General features: G+C 32.2%; 1 protein-coding gene across 1 annotated transcript in view; it reads right to left on the bottom strand.

The window, feature by feature from the left end:
- Nucleotides 1–3,493: 3,493 nt before the first annotated feature.
- LOC114338945 (UDP-glycosyltransferase UGT5) overlaps nt 3,494–19,257 on the bottom strand; it is a 29,897-nt gene continuing 14,133 nt past the window's right edge. Inside the window, 2 exon segments of the mRNA XM_028289567.2 lie at nt 3,494–3,819; nt 17,009–17,228. Of these exon segments, the coding sequence (XP_028145368.2) occupies nt 3,537–3,819; nt 17,009–17,228 (503 nt within the window). The 3' untranslated portion in view covers nt 3,494–3,536.

Genomic DNA, 19,257 nt, shown 5'->3' with positions numbered 1-19,257 from the left:
GTCAGACACCAAAAGCTGTATGAAATCCTAAGAAGCAAAAACATCGACAGTCGCGACATTAACATCATATCTCATATCCAGGTTGTACTGGGGACAAACAGCAAAAATCAAGGTTGATAATGAGTTAACCGAAGACATTGAGATTCGTCGAGGTGTGCGTCAGGGTTGTGTGCTTTCTCCACTACTATTCAATATATATAGCGAAACAAAATGTCAGGAAGCGCTCCTAGAGCAAAACATTGGTATGAACATTAACGGAGAGTTAATTAACAATATACGATACGCTGATGATACGCTAATAGTAACAGATAACCTAGCAAATTTACAGTATTTGATGGAAAACATAAACACTCATACCAATAAGTATGGTCTAAAACTGAACATCAAAAAGATTAAATTCATGATTGTAACAAAGAAGCTATACACCAATGTGAATTTACCCATAAATAATCAGCCAGTTGAAAGAGTTACGTCCTACAAATATTTAGGGGTTTGGTTCACTGATAGTAATGACCAGACAAGAGAAATCAAGAGGCGAATAGAGATAGCGAGACAACCGTTTGTCAAAATGAAAAAGTTCATATGCAGACGGGACATAAATATAAACTTAAGAACGGGAATGTTAAGGTGCTATGTTTTCTCCGTTCTGCTGTACGGCATGGAAGCTTGGACACTGAAAAAGATAAACATCAAAAACGTTGAGGCATTCGAGATGTGGTGCTACAGGAGAATGTGGAAAATACCATGGACAGAAAGAGTAACAAATCAAGATATTTTGCTGAAGATGGGGAAGGAATGCGAAGTCATAAAAACTATACAAACGAAAAAATTGGAATATCTAGGCCACATGATGAGAGGAGAAAAGTACACTCTGCTAAGACTCATAATCCAAGAAAAAATCTCGGGAAAGAGAAATGTGGGACGTAGGAGGATTTCGTGGCTGCGAAATTTAAGGGAGTGGTATGGGTGCAGTTCAATACAGTTGTTCAGAGCTGCAGCCAACAAAGTTAAGATTGCTGTGATGGTAGCCAACCTCCGATAGGAGAAGGTACTGCAAGAAGAAGAACAGACAGAAGTACCAGTTAAGAACATATGGGAAACGAAGGTGCAGGGGAAAAGAAGTAGAGGAAGACCGAGAGAGACATGGAACGAAGTGATGGCAAGGATTCTTGACAAAAAAGGAATATCATGGAAGGACGCTAAGGCTATGGCACAGGACAAGAAGCAATGGAAGAGATTTGTGCACTTTTAACAGAGCACAAGTACACCCGAGAGGGTAGAAGATCTAAAGATTATATATATTGATACTAGTTTAGTAGAACAATACCAGCAACAAGCTTTAAAAATTAAAGACTTTCGTCATAGTCCAAACGAAGAATTTTAAATTGTATGTTTCTTTATCGTCAGCTTTAGCAAATAGAGATCGGAAATATTCTGCCCATGTTTCCTTTATAATGTATTTCGTTCTTATTAATTCGTTTGTTTCTTTTCTTTGTCATCTGATCATTCACCATACTCCTTTTTGTGTTCCGCCGAAATCGTGTTCCATTTTTTTGAGAAACTCTGCCAATGCTCCCTTTTTATTTGTCTCACTAATAGCGCAGTCATTAAAGCGTAAAATAGGTTTTTACCTCCGAAATTGTTTACTATGAACCGATTTACATGAGATTTTGGAATTAGGCTTATCTTACCATTAAATTCAAAAGCTATATTGACCCGAACTCGGTTTTTTATTTTTAAGGGGTGAAAACAACCCCTTAATGGAAAAATTGACATTGAGCCATTTTATCGCTAGAAAACGTGTTTAATAATAAAGAGTGACATTGTGAAGTGTTTTCTAACACAATAACCTCATGGTAAACTCATTTTCGCCCCTTGAAAACCGTACAACCCTTGCAAACAACCCCTAAATCGAAAAAATTTACAAAAAATTAATTTAGTATGACATAAAAAGATTTAAATATAGAATAAAAATGATATTTTATGTTCTCTATCTTAATTGTCATATTGTTAACCCACTGTCAACCCTTAAAATCAACCCCTCGATTAAAAATTGTATAAAAAATTTCTTTTGATAAACTAAAAAGGATTTAAATATCGTTCCACGTTCTCGAAAAAGCTATGTTGAAAAATCATATGCTCAAGTTCTTTAACCCTTAAAACTACCCCTAAATTAAAACATTGAATATGTATGATTTAGTTTTTGGGCCATAACTTCAATTTTGAAGCTATCACAACTTATAAAAAACCATTGTGAAGGTAATTAAAAGAGCTACAACTTTTTTCTTTATAATATGTAGTGAAAAACCTTTTATTTTGAAATGGTGAAGGGTTAAAGGGCTCAAGAGAGACTGTGGTTGCGCTACCGCGCGCTCTCTAATCAATCATATCTTTGTCAATTTTTGTGTGAGAGGAAAAACAAACAAACCAAAATTTTTGTCAAAAAAACCTATTTTTTTATTATTAACTTTTTTACGTATCTTTCATTATTTTTGAGATATTATGAAAAGAAGGTGGTTTTTTTTTAAATTCGACAAACTTTTTTTTTCTTAAAATCGTTCTTTTTTTTTAATATGTGTTCCAAAGCAGTGAAACTGCTAGAATCCATCAAACTTTTTATGTTAAAGTTGATTCTAGACGGAATACCGTTAATTTTAATTTTGGTGGAAATGGAACTTATGTCCTCTTTTTTCATTACAGCTCACTCATTTTACGTACAAAAGACTTTTAACACTGCTCATTTTAAAGCTTATTTGAAGCACTATAAAATCGTTTCTCATTAGCATGCATAAAATTTATTAAGTCTCCGCTAGATGGCATTGAATACATCGATTAAATTTCACACAAAATAAAAAACCGCTTTGATCTTCAATATCTCGCTTAATATTGCACTTAGAACACTCTTTAAACAACCAATTTGTTCATTTTTTTACCTGATACAATTTTATTTGGTATAATATTCACGTTAAAATGCATATTTTTGGAGATATTTGCAAAAAACTGTTGAAAATCGCGAGAAAATTCCGAATTTTCAATTGCCAATAACTTGAAAAGTATTGGGTTTTTGAAAAAACTTTATACAACATTTGTTGCTTAAAATTAGGTCTTCTAGTTATATCCGAGGGTATTTAAAAAAAATTCCACCACCGAAAAGGGGTGGCAACCACCCCCAGGGTGAAAACGGAGTTCGGGTCAATATCAATTTTGAAGTTAAGGGTAGGATAAGCCTGATTCCAAAATTTCATGTAAATCGGTTCACAGTAAAAAATTTCTGAGCTAAAAAGCTTCAATGACTGCACTATAATGTATTCGTTCCGTGCCTGATTCGTTTGTAGTGGTGGTATGCCTGTTGTGTTTGTTTTGTTCTGTATTGTAAAAAGGCTTTCTTGTTTTCTTCACAGTTTGTCTTCACTTCTTCTTTAAACCATGGGGTTTTCTATTTTGATGTGTTAGTGTTCTCATTTCAATGGTCTCTAATGAAACGAACAAGAAATTAAAAAAAAAAACTTTTATTAATAAATTATTGTACAACAATTTTATTGCGTTTTAACTTTCTTAGCGTTCCCTCGAAAAACAAAACAGTACAGAAAACAAAGTGTCCTCTTTATTACATACAAAGCCAAGAATATAGTTCCGAATATAAGTCCAAACACGTCCAGTAGGTAATATTGGTACCAGGCTAAATCCACATATCCAACTCTGAGATGTTTAGCACCATTATGTCTTGCAACGTATTCTACCCAGTAAACTGCTTCGTCCAAGGGTTTTACTTGTCTATCGTGGAAGACTTTAGAGCGGCTTTTTGCATTTTCGCGATATCTGAAAACAATTATCAGCAATTTATTATTAGAATTCCAAATTTATAAAAAAAATATAAAAAAAAGTTTGACAAAAAATAAAATCACCGACCGACAAAATCGCAACACTCTGTACACAGTACAGTAATATTAAATTTTTAAAATAATAAACCAGGTATGAGAAATGTTAAGTGTTTCAAATTTTGTGTATCATAGTTTGTGTAGAGACATTCATGAAAAAAAAAAGATAATGGAAGTCATATCACAAAGCATTAGAAAAGGTATAAGGCCGAAGGATTAGTGATTTGTTATGTTATCGTTTTTCCTTGTAAATTGAGAAAGTCTTAAGACCTTTTATTAAGCAGTTGTTGAAAACCATCGAATTTTATTGGTCAAAAAAGACTGGAATGAGAGGGGTATGTGTGCGTTCTGATTGGTTTAGAGAAGGAAAGATATTATAGAGGAGTTGATGTGGAGACCTGCCAGAAGAAGAAAACGGTATTGTTACTTGAAGACCGAGAGACGACTCTCCAGTTTTTTTATATACACAACGCTTTAACCGATTCCTTCTACTAAAGCCTTCCAAATCTCCATTAAGTTCTACTGCCTTAGCATTCATCATAGTATTTAAAGCATTTACAACGTCATCTCTGAGTAGTTCCGGTATTACAATCTCATTTGGGGTCCGCGTCCTCTGTCTCTCCTCTTTTGTTCTTCATTTGGCAACTTTATACTTTATTTCAAAATTGGATCTTAGCTCCCTTCAATCCCTTAATCTGACGCACGTAAATCAAGTCCTTTGAGGAGTCCTTGATTTAGCAATCTCTCTCTCTCCTGTCGTTTCCCCATTACTGAGGATCGTGATTTCTTCCAATATTCCTAACAATATTTCTCCATTGGTCTCTATCTTCAGCTGCTCTAAGAGCTTCGCAGAATGAGTTTCCAGCTGAATGCTTTATTTGGTCAGACCATCTAGTTGGTGATCGTCCTCTTGATCTTCTCCCCGGAACGTTTCCAGAAACAATTAATCTCTCCAAACTGTCGTCACCTCTGCAAACCACGTGACAAAAGAACTGCAGAATTCGTTGCAGACATATTGTGGACAGCCTTTTTTTTAATATTGAGTTGGTTTAGAATGGAAACGTTTGTCCTATGAGCTGTCCAAGGCATGCGCAGCATTCTTCTCCAGCACCACATCTCAAAGGCATCAATTTTTTGGCACTCGCATGCGCGAAGAGTCCAAGTCTCTGCTCCGTATAGAAATATTGAGAATACAAGGGCATTCACCAGTCTCATCTTGATATTTTGAGAGAAAGATCTGTCTTTCCAAACTTTAGTTAGGCGACTCATCGCATTTTTTGCCGTACCAATACGTCTCCGAACTTCTGCTTCACAGTTACCACCGTTAGTTATACTAGACCCGAGATAGACAAAGGTGTTTACTATCTGGTATTCCTATAATATGTTAGTCAGTTGAATAGTGTTAAATCTGTCGACCACCATTATTTTGGTCTTAGCTTTATTGATTTTCAGACCAACTTTATTTCTTTCGTACTCAACTCTTCGCAGAAGATCAAACATTTCTTGCTCATTTGCTGCTATAAGTGTAGTGTCATCAGCAAATCTTAAATTGGAGATTTTCCTACCAGCTACTGTTACTCCACCGGCCCATCCTTCTTAAACCATCCTCATGACATGTTCACCATAAATGTTAAATAAGTCAGGTGACAACACGCATCCTGGTCTAACACCTCTCTCGGTCTTGAATTGGTTTGAGAACTTCTGATCTAGTCGTACTGTCGCTATATTAGACTGGTACAGATTTTTAATAAGTGTCACCAGGTGCATTGGTGCGCCCATTTCTATTAAAATTGACCACAGATTTATCCAGCTTACACAATAAAATGCCTTTTGGTAGTCATCGAAGCATATAATCATAGGTACTTGAAATTCTCTAGACTTTTCAATGAGTTGTCTCAGGTTCAGGATTTGTTCCCTTGTACCTTTACCCTTTACAAACCCCGCTTGTTCCTGAGGTATTTGGTAATGTACAGTATTTCTCATGATCATCTTTCAGTGCGTCACAGTTTTTCGATTTCTTTCTAACGCATTAAATTGTATGTGACAGAAAAAAAGGCACGTCGGTGATTACATTTCGTCGGTGATATTTTTTTAACATTTATTCTAGTTATTCTATTTGTGGATAGATGGCGCCATAATAAAAAATAATTTTTTTTAATTAGATAATAATATTACAAATATAATCTGTATAATTTATAAGACTATACAAATCAAAGAAAATACCATTTTATAAATTCAAGAAACACATTTGATTTGTTTTTATTCCAAATTGAAAATAAAATGTGACAACTGTCAGATTTAACTAAAATGTCATGTTAGAATAAATGTCATAAATCTGTATTATCACGGACTTACCCTTTTTCCTATCATTTGTTACGCACTGAAAAATGATCATAAAAAGGTAGATAGGTTTTTAATCTGTTTTTGATCATATGCAACAAGATTTAGCAATGCAGTGTAGCTATTCATCCCCTGGGGTGTTTTTCCAACTTTTCATATAATATACCTCTTTTCTTATCAGTAGTTACAGCGCGCTTTTCTAACCTTTTTGCTACCTTGTATGTATCCTTCTCTTAGTTTCTTTTAGACATCACATACGTCTTTCTACCCTCTTTCTTCTCCCTAACTTTCTGTCGCAATTCATCGTACCACCACTAAGTTTCTTAATCTGTGAGAGAGCACGACTCGATCTGAGGAGTCCAAGAGGATGAAATGTGCATATATAGACGGAGAAGGAGATTTTTCACAGTTGATTACTGTGATTTTGTAGAGAAACATACTGCGGTCGGTCAAGCGAAACGTAGAACAGGGGTTACTGAGAGGGTATCAAAGTTGCTTTCCTACGAAGGTAATTAAATCCATTTACTAAGGCTGAAAATCAGTACACACATTCTAAATTAAATATAAATAAAAGTTAGTACAGTCGGTCAGCTGTATGACGGGACAGAGCCGGTCGGTCGGCCCCAATAGTCAATTGAGGAAATGAAGCATTTTGGCTCGCAATTTCTTCGTCCAGCATGGATTTACTTGAAATTTTCGCAGAAGGTAGGGAATAGTCCAAGGATTATTTTCTATATCATGCTGCTATCATATGCTAAAACCTTGGGGGTGGTTGCCACCCCATCTCGGGGGTGGGAATTTTTTATTACATTTTAACCATGTAATTCGATGAAAAGAGTGATTCTAAGAAAAAAATGTTTTTTACATTTTCTTCGTAAAACTAAACTTTTTCGAGTTATTCGCGCTTGAAAATAACAGTTTTTCAACGAAAAAATCGACTTTTAGAGGGTTTTTTGAGAATACCTCGAAAAATATGCATTTAATCAAAAAAAACTATAGATATCAAAATTGTATCTTTTAGTAACACAAACCAAATATTCTTTTGCAATAATATCTTTAAGACCAATACAAACCGAGATACGGCATGTTAAAAGTTAGCTTTTTTCGTCAAATGCATAATTTGAAATATTCAAAGCCAAATAATGGGAAATATTTGCGTTTTTAGAGGAGAACTTAAATAATCTTTTTTCAAGTATACAATTAGATTAAAAAAAAATAATAATAAGTTTCTAGCATGAAAATTAAGCGGCTTATAATCAAAAAAATGTCGGTACCTACTTTTCTCTACGAAAAAATCAGTGAGAACAACCCCCTGCCTACCTTCCTAATTCAAAATTGGTCTTTACCTTTCTGTAGTTCCTTTTATATTTATATTATAAATACACTCAAGGAGTTTGACCTATTTAAAATGTCTAATTTTACTTCAAACTATCTCCGAAAATACTGAAAATACGAAAAAAATTATAAAAACTAGATTGCAGCTTTTTTAATGACTAAAATTAACATGTGCATAGATTTTAACCAGATATAGCTGTTTAAAACCTCTATTTACCAGCAAACGCCCCCTTATTCGAGCCCTTTAAACCCGCCCCAATTAAAAACTAAGGGATCTTACGAAATTTAATTTACACAGTCTTATAGCTCTCTAAAAATATACAAAATCATTTTTGAAGAAACTTTTTATCGCCAAAAATATATAGAATATTTTTCAAGGTATTCTCAAAAACCCTCTAAAAAAGTTGATTTTTTCGTCGAAAAACTGTTATATTCAAGCGCAAATAACACGAAAACTATTAGTTTTACGAAGAAAATGTAAAAAACATGTTCTTCTTAGAATCCACCTTTTCATCGAATTACGTGGTTAAAATGTAATAAAACATTCCCATCCCCGAGATGGGGTGGTAACCACCCCCAAAGTTTTAGCGTATAATAGCGGCATGATACAAAAAATGATCCTTGGACTATTCCCTACCTTCTGTGAAAATTTCAAGTAAATCCATGCTGGACGAAAAAATTGCGAGCCAAAATGCTTCATTTCCTCAATCGACTATTGGGGCCGACCGAGCGGCTCTGTCCCGTCATACAGATGACCGACTATAATAACTGAATATTTTTTTTTTTTTTTTTTTTTTTTTTATTTAATGGCATAGACATTAGTCATTCAGCCAGTTGCAATAAACAAAATACAATCCTAATCCTAATACAAAATAAACAGAAACAACATAGTAACACAATAAATAATACAATACAATAATAATACAATAAAAACAATAATGGAACTCTGATAAAGTGATAAAACATTTATGAAAAAAAAAAGATGCAAATCTGAACTTAAATCATAAAAAATCTCATGCCCGCGTACAAATCTTATAGGACTGTGCGTGTATCTGACAAGAAATCTATAATGATATTGTATATTTGTTGTGAGCCTGTAGCCAGCAAAGACTGTATATTGAATGGTGCATGCATATCAAGTTGAATTAAATTTTTATAGAGAGAGTTTGAATGCTGTTGAAACTTAGTACATTCAAAAAAGATATGATCAAGATCACCCTGCTTTCCGCAATGTTTGCAATTATTGTCTTCAATCACATTTATTTTATATAAATGACTTGGATAGCAAGCATGCCCAAAACGTAATCGATTTATAGTTGTTATATATTTACGTGGAGCTTTAAAACTCTTAAACCATGTATTTTGTGGAATCACTGGTTGTAAAGTGGTGTATCTTGTGGGGTTTGTTAAGCAGTAAAGATTCCATTGATCTTTCCATATCGATAGTTGGTTTCTTTTAAAAATAGTAATAACATCTGATACACATAAAGAATATGACAATAAAGTGCCTGATGTTATACTGGATTTGGCTAAGTAGTCTACATACTCATTATCTTTGAGTCCAATATGTGCCTTAACCCAAATAAATTTTATATTGAAGCCAGAGTCTTCTAACTGCTTTAACATATCCTTTATTAAAAATATGTAAGGATTACTAAATGTTTTGGGCAAAAAAGTATTTTTGATATTCTGTAAAACTGATAGGCAGTCTGAAAGAATTAACGTTTTTTTAGTATAAGAGTTTTTAATATATTTCAACGCTTCGAGTATGGCCAATGATTCCGCAGAGAAAATTGAAAACTCATTGGGAAGTTTGTACTTGAATTCGAAACCTCCTGAGGGTAAAAAATACGCACAGCCAGACCCTTCTCCTGATTTAGATGCATCTGTGTATATAACTGTTGCATCACTGTAGCAGTTCAAAATAGATTTCAGGATATTGTTGCTGATTATGTTGTTTTCGTTGTATGTGGGTATTATTACATCAGTTTTATGGAAGAGAGCAAAGTAGTCTAAGTTTTTGTCTACTGTGTTTAATTCCTTTGAAAAAATAGGATTGTTCTGTAATGCAGTACATAAAGGCGGAGATGGTTTTTTAATCCAATACTTGTGAGTAAGATCTGATTCGTTAAGATGACATATACTGGAAAATAATTCGAAATTTGTAGTGTGTGCTTTAAGTACCCATTTTTCGCTTAGTAAATTTCTTCTAATCTCTAAAGGAGGCTCAGAAGCTTCAACATGTATTGGTTGTATAGGAGTAGATCTCATAGCACCTAAACAGATTCTTAAGGCAGAGTTTTGGAAAACGTCAATTTTTCTTAAAAGGTTTTTGGAAGCAGAACCGTAGAGAGTAGCACCATAATCTATAATGGATCGTATATAAGCTCTATAAAACAATAAAGATGTTTCAACATCGCAGCCCCACCACACTCTAGTTGTCATTCTAAGGAAATTAATACCTTTGCTACATCTATCCAGCATATATTGTATGTGTGGTTTCCAAGTTAGTTTTTTGTCCAGAATGAGTCCCAGATATTTGACATTATTTTTAAATGTAAAAGATTGATCACTAAGTAATACATCTTGGTTTATAGGAAGATTGTGTCTTGTAAAGACAGATACTGCTGATTTTTTAATTGATAAATTTAAGCCGTTCTCTAAGAACCATGGAAATAGGGAACTACAAACTGTACTTAGGTTTTGCATACCGTTTTCATATTTCTTGCTTTCCATATAGACACAAAAGTCGTCTGCATATTGTATGATTTTGAATGGGATGTTGTTTATTTGCATCTTATGTATGTCAGAGGTGTACAGATTAAATAAAATTGGTGATAATACTGAGCCTTGTGGTATACCGTAATAATTATGTCGAGGTCCTATTAGTTTATTATTATGATCTCTGATGTAAATTACCCTATCTGTATAGAAACCGATTATTGTGTTAACGAAAGCAATTGGCATATGAAAAAAATTTACCATTTTATGTTTTAAGGTTGATAAACAAACTGAGTCATATGCTCCTTCAATATCTAAGAATAGTGCTGCTAAGTAGTTATTTTTAGTTAAGTTATTCTGTACATCTACAACAAGTGTTGTTAAAGCGTCTAGAGTTCCAAAACCTCTTTTGTAACCAAACTGGTTTACTGGAAGTAAATTCTCTTTTTGTAACCACCAATCTAATCTAAATTTTATAAGCCTTTCTAAAGTTTTAAAAATACAAGACAGTAAGGATATTGGTCTATATGAACTTACGATGTTTGGGTCTTTTCCGGGTTTAAGGATAGGAACAACTAAGATGTCTTTGAAAGAATCGATAACTATATTTTTTTGGATGATATCATTGAAGACATTTAAAAGAAGTTTTTTAGCAACATCTGGAAGGTTGGTTAACATGGGGTATTTTATATGATCGATACCAGGAGAAGTATTTATGCGGTTTTTAAGGGCAAAATCTAATTCAGTTTCAGTAAATGGTTTTAACAGGAAGTGATTATTTGAATGATGACTTTGTGTAGATCGTGTAGGTGAATTTTGAGCAAAAGGAGGACATACTTTATTAAAAAAGTCGTCTAATAGATTATCATTGAAGGGTTTTATACTAATAGATGCTTTTCGATTCATTTTGTTGGCCTGTGACCATATCTCCTTAGAGGAGGTATTTTTGCTTAAATTAGAACACCATTTAATCCAACTAGCTTTGGCTTTTTGTTTCAACTGCTTTTTAGTATGAGCAGTAACTTTCTGACAATTTAGATAATTATCAAGGCTTGGTGAACGTTTATACAATGCTAATGCTTCTTTTCTGTCATTGATTATCAGATCGCATTCTGGGTCCCACCATGGTGGAGGCGATCGATTTTTAGATTTAAAAATTTTGTATTGAGGAATAGATCTAATTGCAGCATCATTAATGCAATCTAATAGAAAACTATAATTTTGATAAGTATTGAAAGAGCTATTGTAGTTGGAAAACATGTTTTCAATTAAGGATGTATACAGGGACCAATTGGCTTTCTTGATATTCCATTTGCTTTTTGGATAAATTATTTCTTGTGAGGTGTTTGTTATTGAAAAATTCATAGATATAGCAAAATGATTCGAGCCTAAGGTGTCAGATAAAACTGACCAAGTAAATTTACTGGCTATATTAGCTGTGCAGAGTGAAATGTCAATCATAGATTTTTGAGTACCATATCTAGGAAGATATGTAGGTTCTCCATTATTCAAAATTACAAGATCTAGGTCTTCGATACTGCTAACAATTTGGTTACCAACTGGATCATTACGCAGTGAGCCCCATAGTGAGTGATGAGCATTCATATCTCCGCCAATTAAAAAAGGTGATTTGATTTGTGAGAAGATATTTATCCAATCGTTTTTGGATGTACTAATATTTGGAGGTCTATATATAGATAAAAAACTTAATTCTATTGTGTTACATTTAACGATAGCACCGCAAACTAAAATTCCCTCATTAAAATTGTTTCTAATATTTATTTCACGAAATGGTATAGTTGTTTTAATTAAAATTGCAACACCTGCATACCCGTCATATCTATCTTGGCGAATTACATTATAACCTTTAAATGTATAATTTTGATTTGGTTTGAACCAGGTTTCACTTAATAATACAATATCAATATTTTCAGTTATTAAAAAATGAATTAAACTATTTTTATTCGAAACAACGGATCTACCGTTCCATTGCAAAATTTTTAATGATTTAAGTTCTGGGAACATGTTATTTATGAGTGATATCCTCTAAAATCGTTTTTATACCATGGTAAATACTATCTTGACTCATAGTTTTTATATCATCTACAGTTTGAATATTTGTAATCAAATTAAAAATATAATTGGAAATTAGTGTTTCCAATACTCTTTGATCTGATTTGTTTTGACAAATTGGGGGTTTTAAATTAGCAGGAAGGGGTTTGGAGGGCCCAAAATTAAAAGGGAACATGGGTGAATTGTTTTGTGTTTGGTTTGGTGATATTTTTCGTTTTTTAGCTATATTATAGTGGCTTGAGGAGGGTTGGGATTGGGATGTATTATTTGAAATGTTTTGATTTTTATGTGTGGTAGTAGAAGGGGATGATTTTTTTGAAGATGTTGGGAGGGGAGGAAAACTGTCTTCGATATTGTCTAGTGTGGAAAATCTATTCTGAATAAACAATCCCGAGAAGGACGATTCACAGTAATTTTTTGCCTCGATAAAGGAAATTTTTTGCTCAATCATCACGTTCTTTATCTTCTTTTGATGTTCGTATTTTGGACACTTCTTGGATATGGAAACATGATCTTTACTATCACAATGTATGCATTGAACATCATTATCTTGACATGTATGATCTTCATTTTTGATTTTTCCACATTTTATGCAATGTGCTTGTGGACTGCGACACTGCTTGGAAATATGTCCAAATCTTAAGCAATTGTAACACTGTGTTACTTTGCCAATGTAGGTTTCAACAGGAAAAAATACACTATTTATTGAAATATAGCTAGGGAGAATATTTCCTTCGAAGGTGACTATCATTGTCCTTTTGGGTACATAGTTAGTTTTTCCATCGGTGTCAACTTTTCTGTAAGTTCTTTTAAAGGCTATTATGGGGGAGGGAGATTTACTATTATCTAACAAATACTTTTCATCGTATTGAGTATCAATATCTCTTATTAGGCCTCTTATTTCTAGTAAATGGTTAGGGACATATGCTACTAAGTTTTGGTCTTTTAATTTTATATTTTTAACTAAATTATTTGCATCTACGATTGACCTTAACAAAACTTTAATTCTGTTTTTTCCAATGGCTTTTATTTCAATAATATTAGGAATGTTCAATTTTTTATGCAAAATGTCCGCAACAGTAAGTGGATGTAAACGGCCAATATCCTGATTGTTTGATTTTTCTATATATACATAAACATTATTAAAATTGTACTTATCTGATGCAACGTTGAACAATTTTTTCTCTACAACTTTTTGCGGAGGTGGAATTTGTTGTGTCGGCACTTTAATAACATCTCTGGTTTTAGTTGTAATTTTCGCAGTAGAATCATCCAAATTTTCTATTAAACTTGAATCAATAATATCCATTTCACTATTTTCACTAGCACCTGAAAAGTTTTCACCTAATGGTGTCCCTGGGGAAAAAGCTTCCCCCATTGGGGGTCGCTTATAGCACTGTTTATCGCACTCAATCAATATCAGTTTTTAAATCACACCAAGTGTTCTTTTTTCTACTAATTAACTCGCTAAATAGTTAATTTTATTAAGAGCAGATTTTAATGGGCACTGTCAGTTTTAATAACTGAATATAATAACTAATATATTTATATTTAATTTAGAATGTGTGTACTGATTTTCAGCCTTAGTAAATGGATTTAATTACCTTCGCAGGAAAGCAAGTCTGTCAGTAACCCCTGTTCTACGTTTCGATTGACCGACCGCAGTGTGTTTCTCTACACACTCACTGTAATCGATTGTGAAAAATCTAGCTTTAGTAAATTCAAAGAGATTTTTCAGCGCTGCCCCTTGGTCTAATAGGGGAGTCAATATAGAACGAAAACATGCATAGTTTCGGAAAAATTCAAACAAGCTTATATTTTTCTAAAACTTTTTTTGTTAGTTTATATATACATGTTAAAGTAAAAAGTTCTACCCACAGATTTTGTCGCTAATTGTTTATTACTTGTTTAAACAATAACAATTGTTTTGTATTAATATTTTTAAAAATATCGTTGAATTCATCTTTTTACTTTGATCAAATTATATGTCTCTATTTTGTTTTGATTATGCTGAATATGGCAATACAATTTGAAAATTCTTATACAGAAGCTCTTATACAGTATGTCAGCGTAGCTAGGAACTATATAGGAAACTTTTTTATTGTCAATTTTACGAAAAAAAAACTTATTTTTCATAAAATGCTCTGAATAGATTAAAATCTAAAACTCAACCATCAGATATCAAATTTTGTCAATTTTAAATGAGGTATGCCAAAAATATGAATTTCGTTAAAGATTAAAGCACCTTTATATTCCAGAATATCAAAAAATTACATCCTAATTGAAAAATTTTTTTCAATTTTTTCTAAAATTACGAAAAACCACCATCACTTTATGACAATAATTATGATAATTATTTTTTCTTCAAACGTCAAATAATGATGACATTACTTATCTAACTTGATCCTGTCAAAGTTTGATGTCTCCGCCGGCAGCAGTTTTTTTTCCCATTTCTTTACGGCGCGGAGGGAAAAATGTTGTCATGGCAACAATATGAAACATGTCACAAAGCAACAATACAAATGTCATTAACAACAATTAAACATCATTTTTATTTATAGTAATATTAAAAGTACAATTAGTTAATGAGGCATTTTCAAAATTGAAACCTTGCAAAAATGTTCCCGACTCTTGATACGCATTGGTAATTGTTGATGATACTGATGGTCCAGCACAACTTTCAGCAATCATTCCCGATGTTGGCGAATCATGACTTAATTATTTTAATTTCTAACATCTAGACGACTTTGATAGTTGTCACAGTTAATTTCGAGTAAAAATAGCATATGAATTGTACTATTTATGGTTGAAAATTGCTACGTTTGAAGAAAAAATAGTATACTTTTTTCGGCAAAGAAGCGACTTTTCTTGACTTGCCCTCTATTACGCGCCTCACTTCGTTCGGCGCGTAATATCGGGCGCGTCAAGAAAAGTCATGCTTCTCCGCCTCATAAAGTAATATACTATTATTATAAATTTTACCAAAACAAGTGATTAAGATACAACCATCAGATATCGAACTTTTTCAATTTTATACGAGGTATGTAAAAAAATATTAATTTCGCTTAAGAGTTGTGCCTTTATAGTTCACAATATTTCAATTAAATAGAAGGATGTAATTGAAAATTGAAACATAGTTTTTAATTCCAAACAACTTTTCTTAATAACAATTTTCGATATTGTGAAATATAAAGGTACTTTACTCTTGAGTGAACTTTATATTTTTTGACATACCTCGTATAAAATTAATAAAATTTGATATTTGATGATTGCATCTTAGATTCTATACGATGCAGAGTATTTTATAAAGGATTTTATTTAGAAAGTATTTTATAAAAACTTTTTTTCCTAAAACTGATAATAAAAAAGTTATCACAAGTTATAATAATATATTTACGCAGACATACTGTATAAGAGCTTTAAAAAATTTTTTTGTTGAACATTTATTATTGTTGATGCTTATTATTAAATGTGTTTTAGGTAAGTTTTACAGAAAAAAGTTTTGATCACTTTGTATAAACATTTTTTATCTTTCTTAATTTTCTCAAAAAGAAATTCTTTATTGCATTTTAAAGATTACATCCTAATCTTTAAGAAAACACCTATAAAATTGTAATAAATCTGTCCAAACTTGAATAAAACCGCTAAAATGGTAGTAATTTTGTAAAACTGCGAAGTTTTCAAAAATTACATTTTTTGAAACGTCGGTCGTGTCATTTGAACTAAATTTTGAGATTTTTTTTTGAATAAAACATCGTTTAGTAACATGTTTGAAACGTAAGTTGTGCAAATTTGAGAGTTTTCTAGGTAAAATTGTACTATACTAAATTTACAATCAAGATGCAGTAGAAATAAATAAACCATGACGCGTTAAATGCTACTACGAGCACTTCCGAATCATAATTTACAATGTATATACATTGTAAATCCCAAATCATGATTTCCAAAGTTTGTACATTGTAAATTATGATTCGGGAGTGCTTCTAGTTTAACGTGTCTTTGTTTGTTTATTTCTACTGCATCCTGAATGTAAATTTGGTATAGTTACACATTTTTAAATCATTTTTAAACAAAATTCATGTAAGTCTCACCGTATTTATGCCCATACATTTTATGTATGTCTTTTTAATACATATAACCATAAGATAGCTTAACTGTTCTTCTTTCATGTCCAATTTGCAAAATTTCATTCGATCCATTAGATAAAGAATTATATTAAAATAACTCAACCGTGCACTTCACCAAACGCTACTTTACAGTGCGCCAATGTTTGTGAGAAAGGTGACTTTAGCGTTATAAATAAAAAAATTATAGAAGCTATAGATATAATTCTAGAAAAATCTTTATATAAGGTTTTTTTGTAAAATTTTCTGAATTTTTCAATGGTTAAGCCAGTTTTTTTCTAAGATTTATATTTTCGGAGTTATTTAGAAAAAACAACTAATTTCGCAGCTCATTTGTTTCATAAAAAATTAAGCACCCACTTCTGAAGTAGTACTTTTTGATATATTCTTTATTAAACATTTCTTAATCAAATTACAAAAAGGTCTATCTTGTTTGATTTTTTTCGAAGTCAAAATCTCTATTGACTCCCCTAACAAGTGAATGGTCTCTGTATCGGAACTAAATCTGAAATTGTCTTTCTTTAATAATATACTTACTTTGGATTAGAAAGAGCTTCCTCTATAGCAGCCGAAAGTTCTTCTTCTGTAAGTGTATGATAGTCTACAACAATACAATGGCCATTTCTTTCAGCTTGTCTGGCATTGGATTGTTGATCGTTAACTAGAGGTATAGATATAGTTGTTATTCCGTGGTAAATACTTTCGATAATGCTCAATAATCCTCCGTGGTTAATGAATAGTTTAATATTTGGATGAGCTAAAAATAATTCGACAGAATTAATAATTCACTTTACATGTCGGAAAAATGAAAGAATACCCATGAACGAACATATAAAAAACGCTGTATTTTCCTGTCACCGTGTCACACAATAATTATTGTTACAGTACTTGCACTGGCCAATTTTTTGTGTGACACGGTAACAGGAAAATACAGCGTGTTTTATATGTTCGTTCATGGGTATTCTTTCATTTTTCCTGCTGTACATTCAATTAACCATAATCGAATAACAGACGGAAAGAATACTTCGAGCTACTAAATGAAATACCCACAACAGAATATGAAGAAGAAGAACCGAATGAAAATACTGATCAAAACGAAACAGAGGAAAGACCGCCTAATGAAAAAGAAATAAAAGAAATAATAGACAAACTAAACAAAAACGAGAGCACAGGAAAGGATGAAGTAACAGCTGAAAAATTTAAATATGAAGGACCAGTAGTAGGGGTCGGCAAGACAAGAATTCTTGTCTTGATAACAACTTCTTGTCTTATATTTGGATGAGCTAAAAATAAAAAATTTTAAAAAATCTTGTCTTGACGTTTTCTTGACATCTTATATCTTGTCATGATTCAAGAAATTTCAAGTTCTTGAAATTTCTTGATTATTCGGTCCGGTGATTCACCGGTGACCTTTTTTCATAAATTCAGGCAATTATTTTAGAATTTGTGCCTGCTAAAGAAAGCCATACAGGTGCATCTGTTGCCAAGATTCTCTTTGAGGTGCTAAAATTTTATGATGTGCTTGACTACATTCAAGGTGTGACAATTGATAATGCCGCTGTTATATAACTATATAATGGTACGTTCTCTGGAAACTTTAGGTCCTGGTTTTGACTACAAAAATAAGGATTTTTTATGTCTCGCACATATAATAAACTTAGCTGTCCAGGATTTCATAAAAGTTGTTGAACAAAATCGAAACAGTTTAGGCATCGAAAAGGATTTCGAATTTGGAGGATAAAATCCAAGTAGAAAATTATATAAATTATACTGCTTTAGTATTTTTCAAGATATTGCAAGATATTAGATAAAGAATGGGTTCTGATCAGTAAATTTTGTCAGTATCTGAAAGGCTTTAAAACAGTTTCTTCAATACGCGAAAGAGAAAATATTGCACATTCCCGTTGGCGATAATTGGAATAAACTTACTTGTAGACAAACTGGAAATATTGGCTCATGAACTTTTAAGTATATATATACTTCATATTTTTATAGTAATATTTAAGCTGCGAGCGATAAAATACTGAAACACTATAACAAAACTAATTGGATATACTGTATAGTTCGTATTTTGGATCCCCGCCATAAAGTAGAGGCATTTTCCTCTTCATCTTGGGAAAAGCTTCTACAATCAGAGGCAGTACAAAAATTTGAAGAAATATTTAAAGCTATCTACTTTAATAAATCCCAGAATGATCTACACAATCTACAAAATCCAATACCAGAGCCCTTAGTCCTAAAAAAGAAGATAACGAATTTGATTTGGAGATCTCTTACCTATTTAAGAAAGCTGGTAATGTTAACTTACGAACTTGGAAGTATGAAATTGAAAAATACTTAAATAAGCCTAGGTCAGAAGATTCTGAGAATATACTTGAAGATTGGTGGAGAAGACACGAAAATGTCTACCCGTCATTATCGAAAATGGCCAAGAATTTTCTCGGAATGCCAGCAACATCTGTATCTGCGCAAAGGCTATTTTCAAGAGCAGCTTATACAATAACAAAGCCAAGAAATCAGCTAGGCGTTGACTCCATAAGAAGTGTTATCTGCCTTAATTCATGACTTATCAATTCAGATTTAAAAATGTGCTAAATTTGTTATTTAAAATAAAATCTAATTTGCAATTTTATTTTCAACAGGATTAGGCAAGTATCATTTATTACTTTTAATTTACATTTTTGTAAATTATTTTAGCAAAAAGTGTTCAATAAATTAAAATACTATTTTAAATATATTATCTTTTTCACAAATAAATACGTTTTTAGAGTTTTCATTATTAGTCA

This window comes from Diabrotica virgifera, chromosome 4 (assembly GCF_917563875.1).
Source record: "Diabrotica virgifera virgifera chromosome 4, PGI_DIABVI_V3a".
Lineage (NCBI taxonomy): Eukaryota > Metazoa > Arthropoda > Insecta > Coleoptera > Chrysomelidae > Diabrotica > Diabrotica virgifera.
This window is presented reverse-complemented; position numbering and strand designations above follow the sequence as displayed.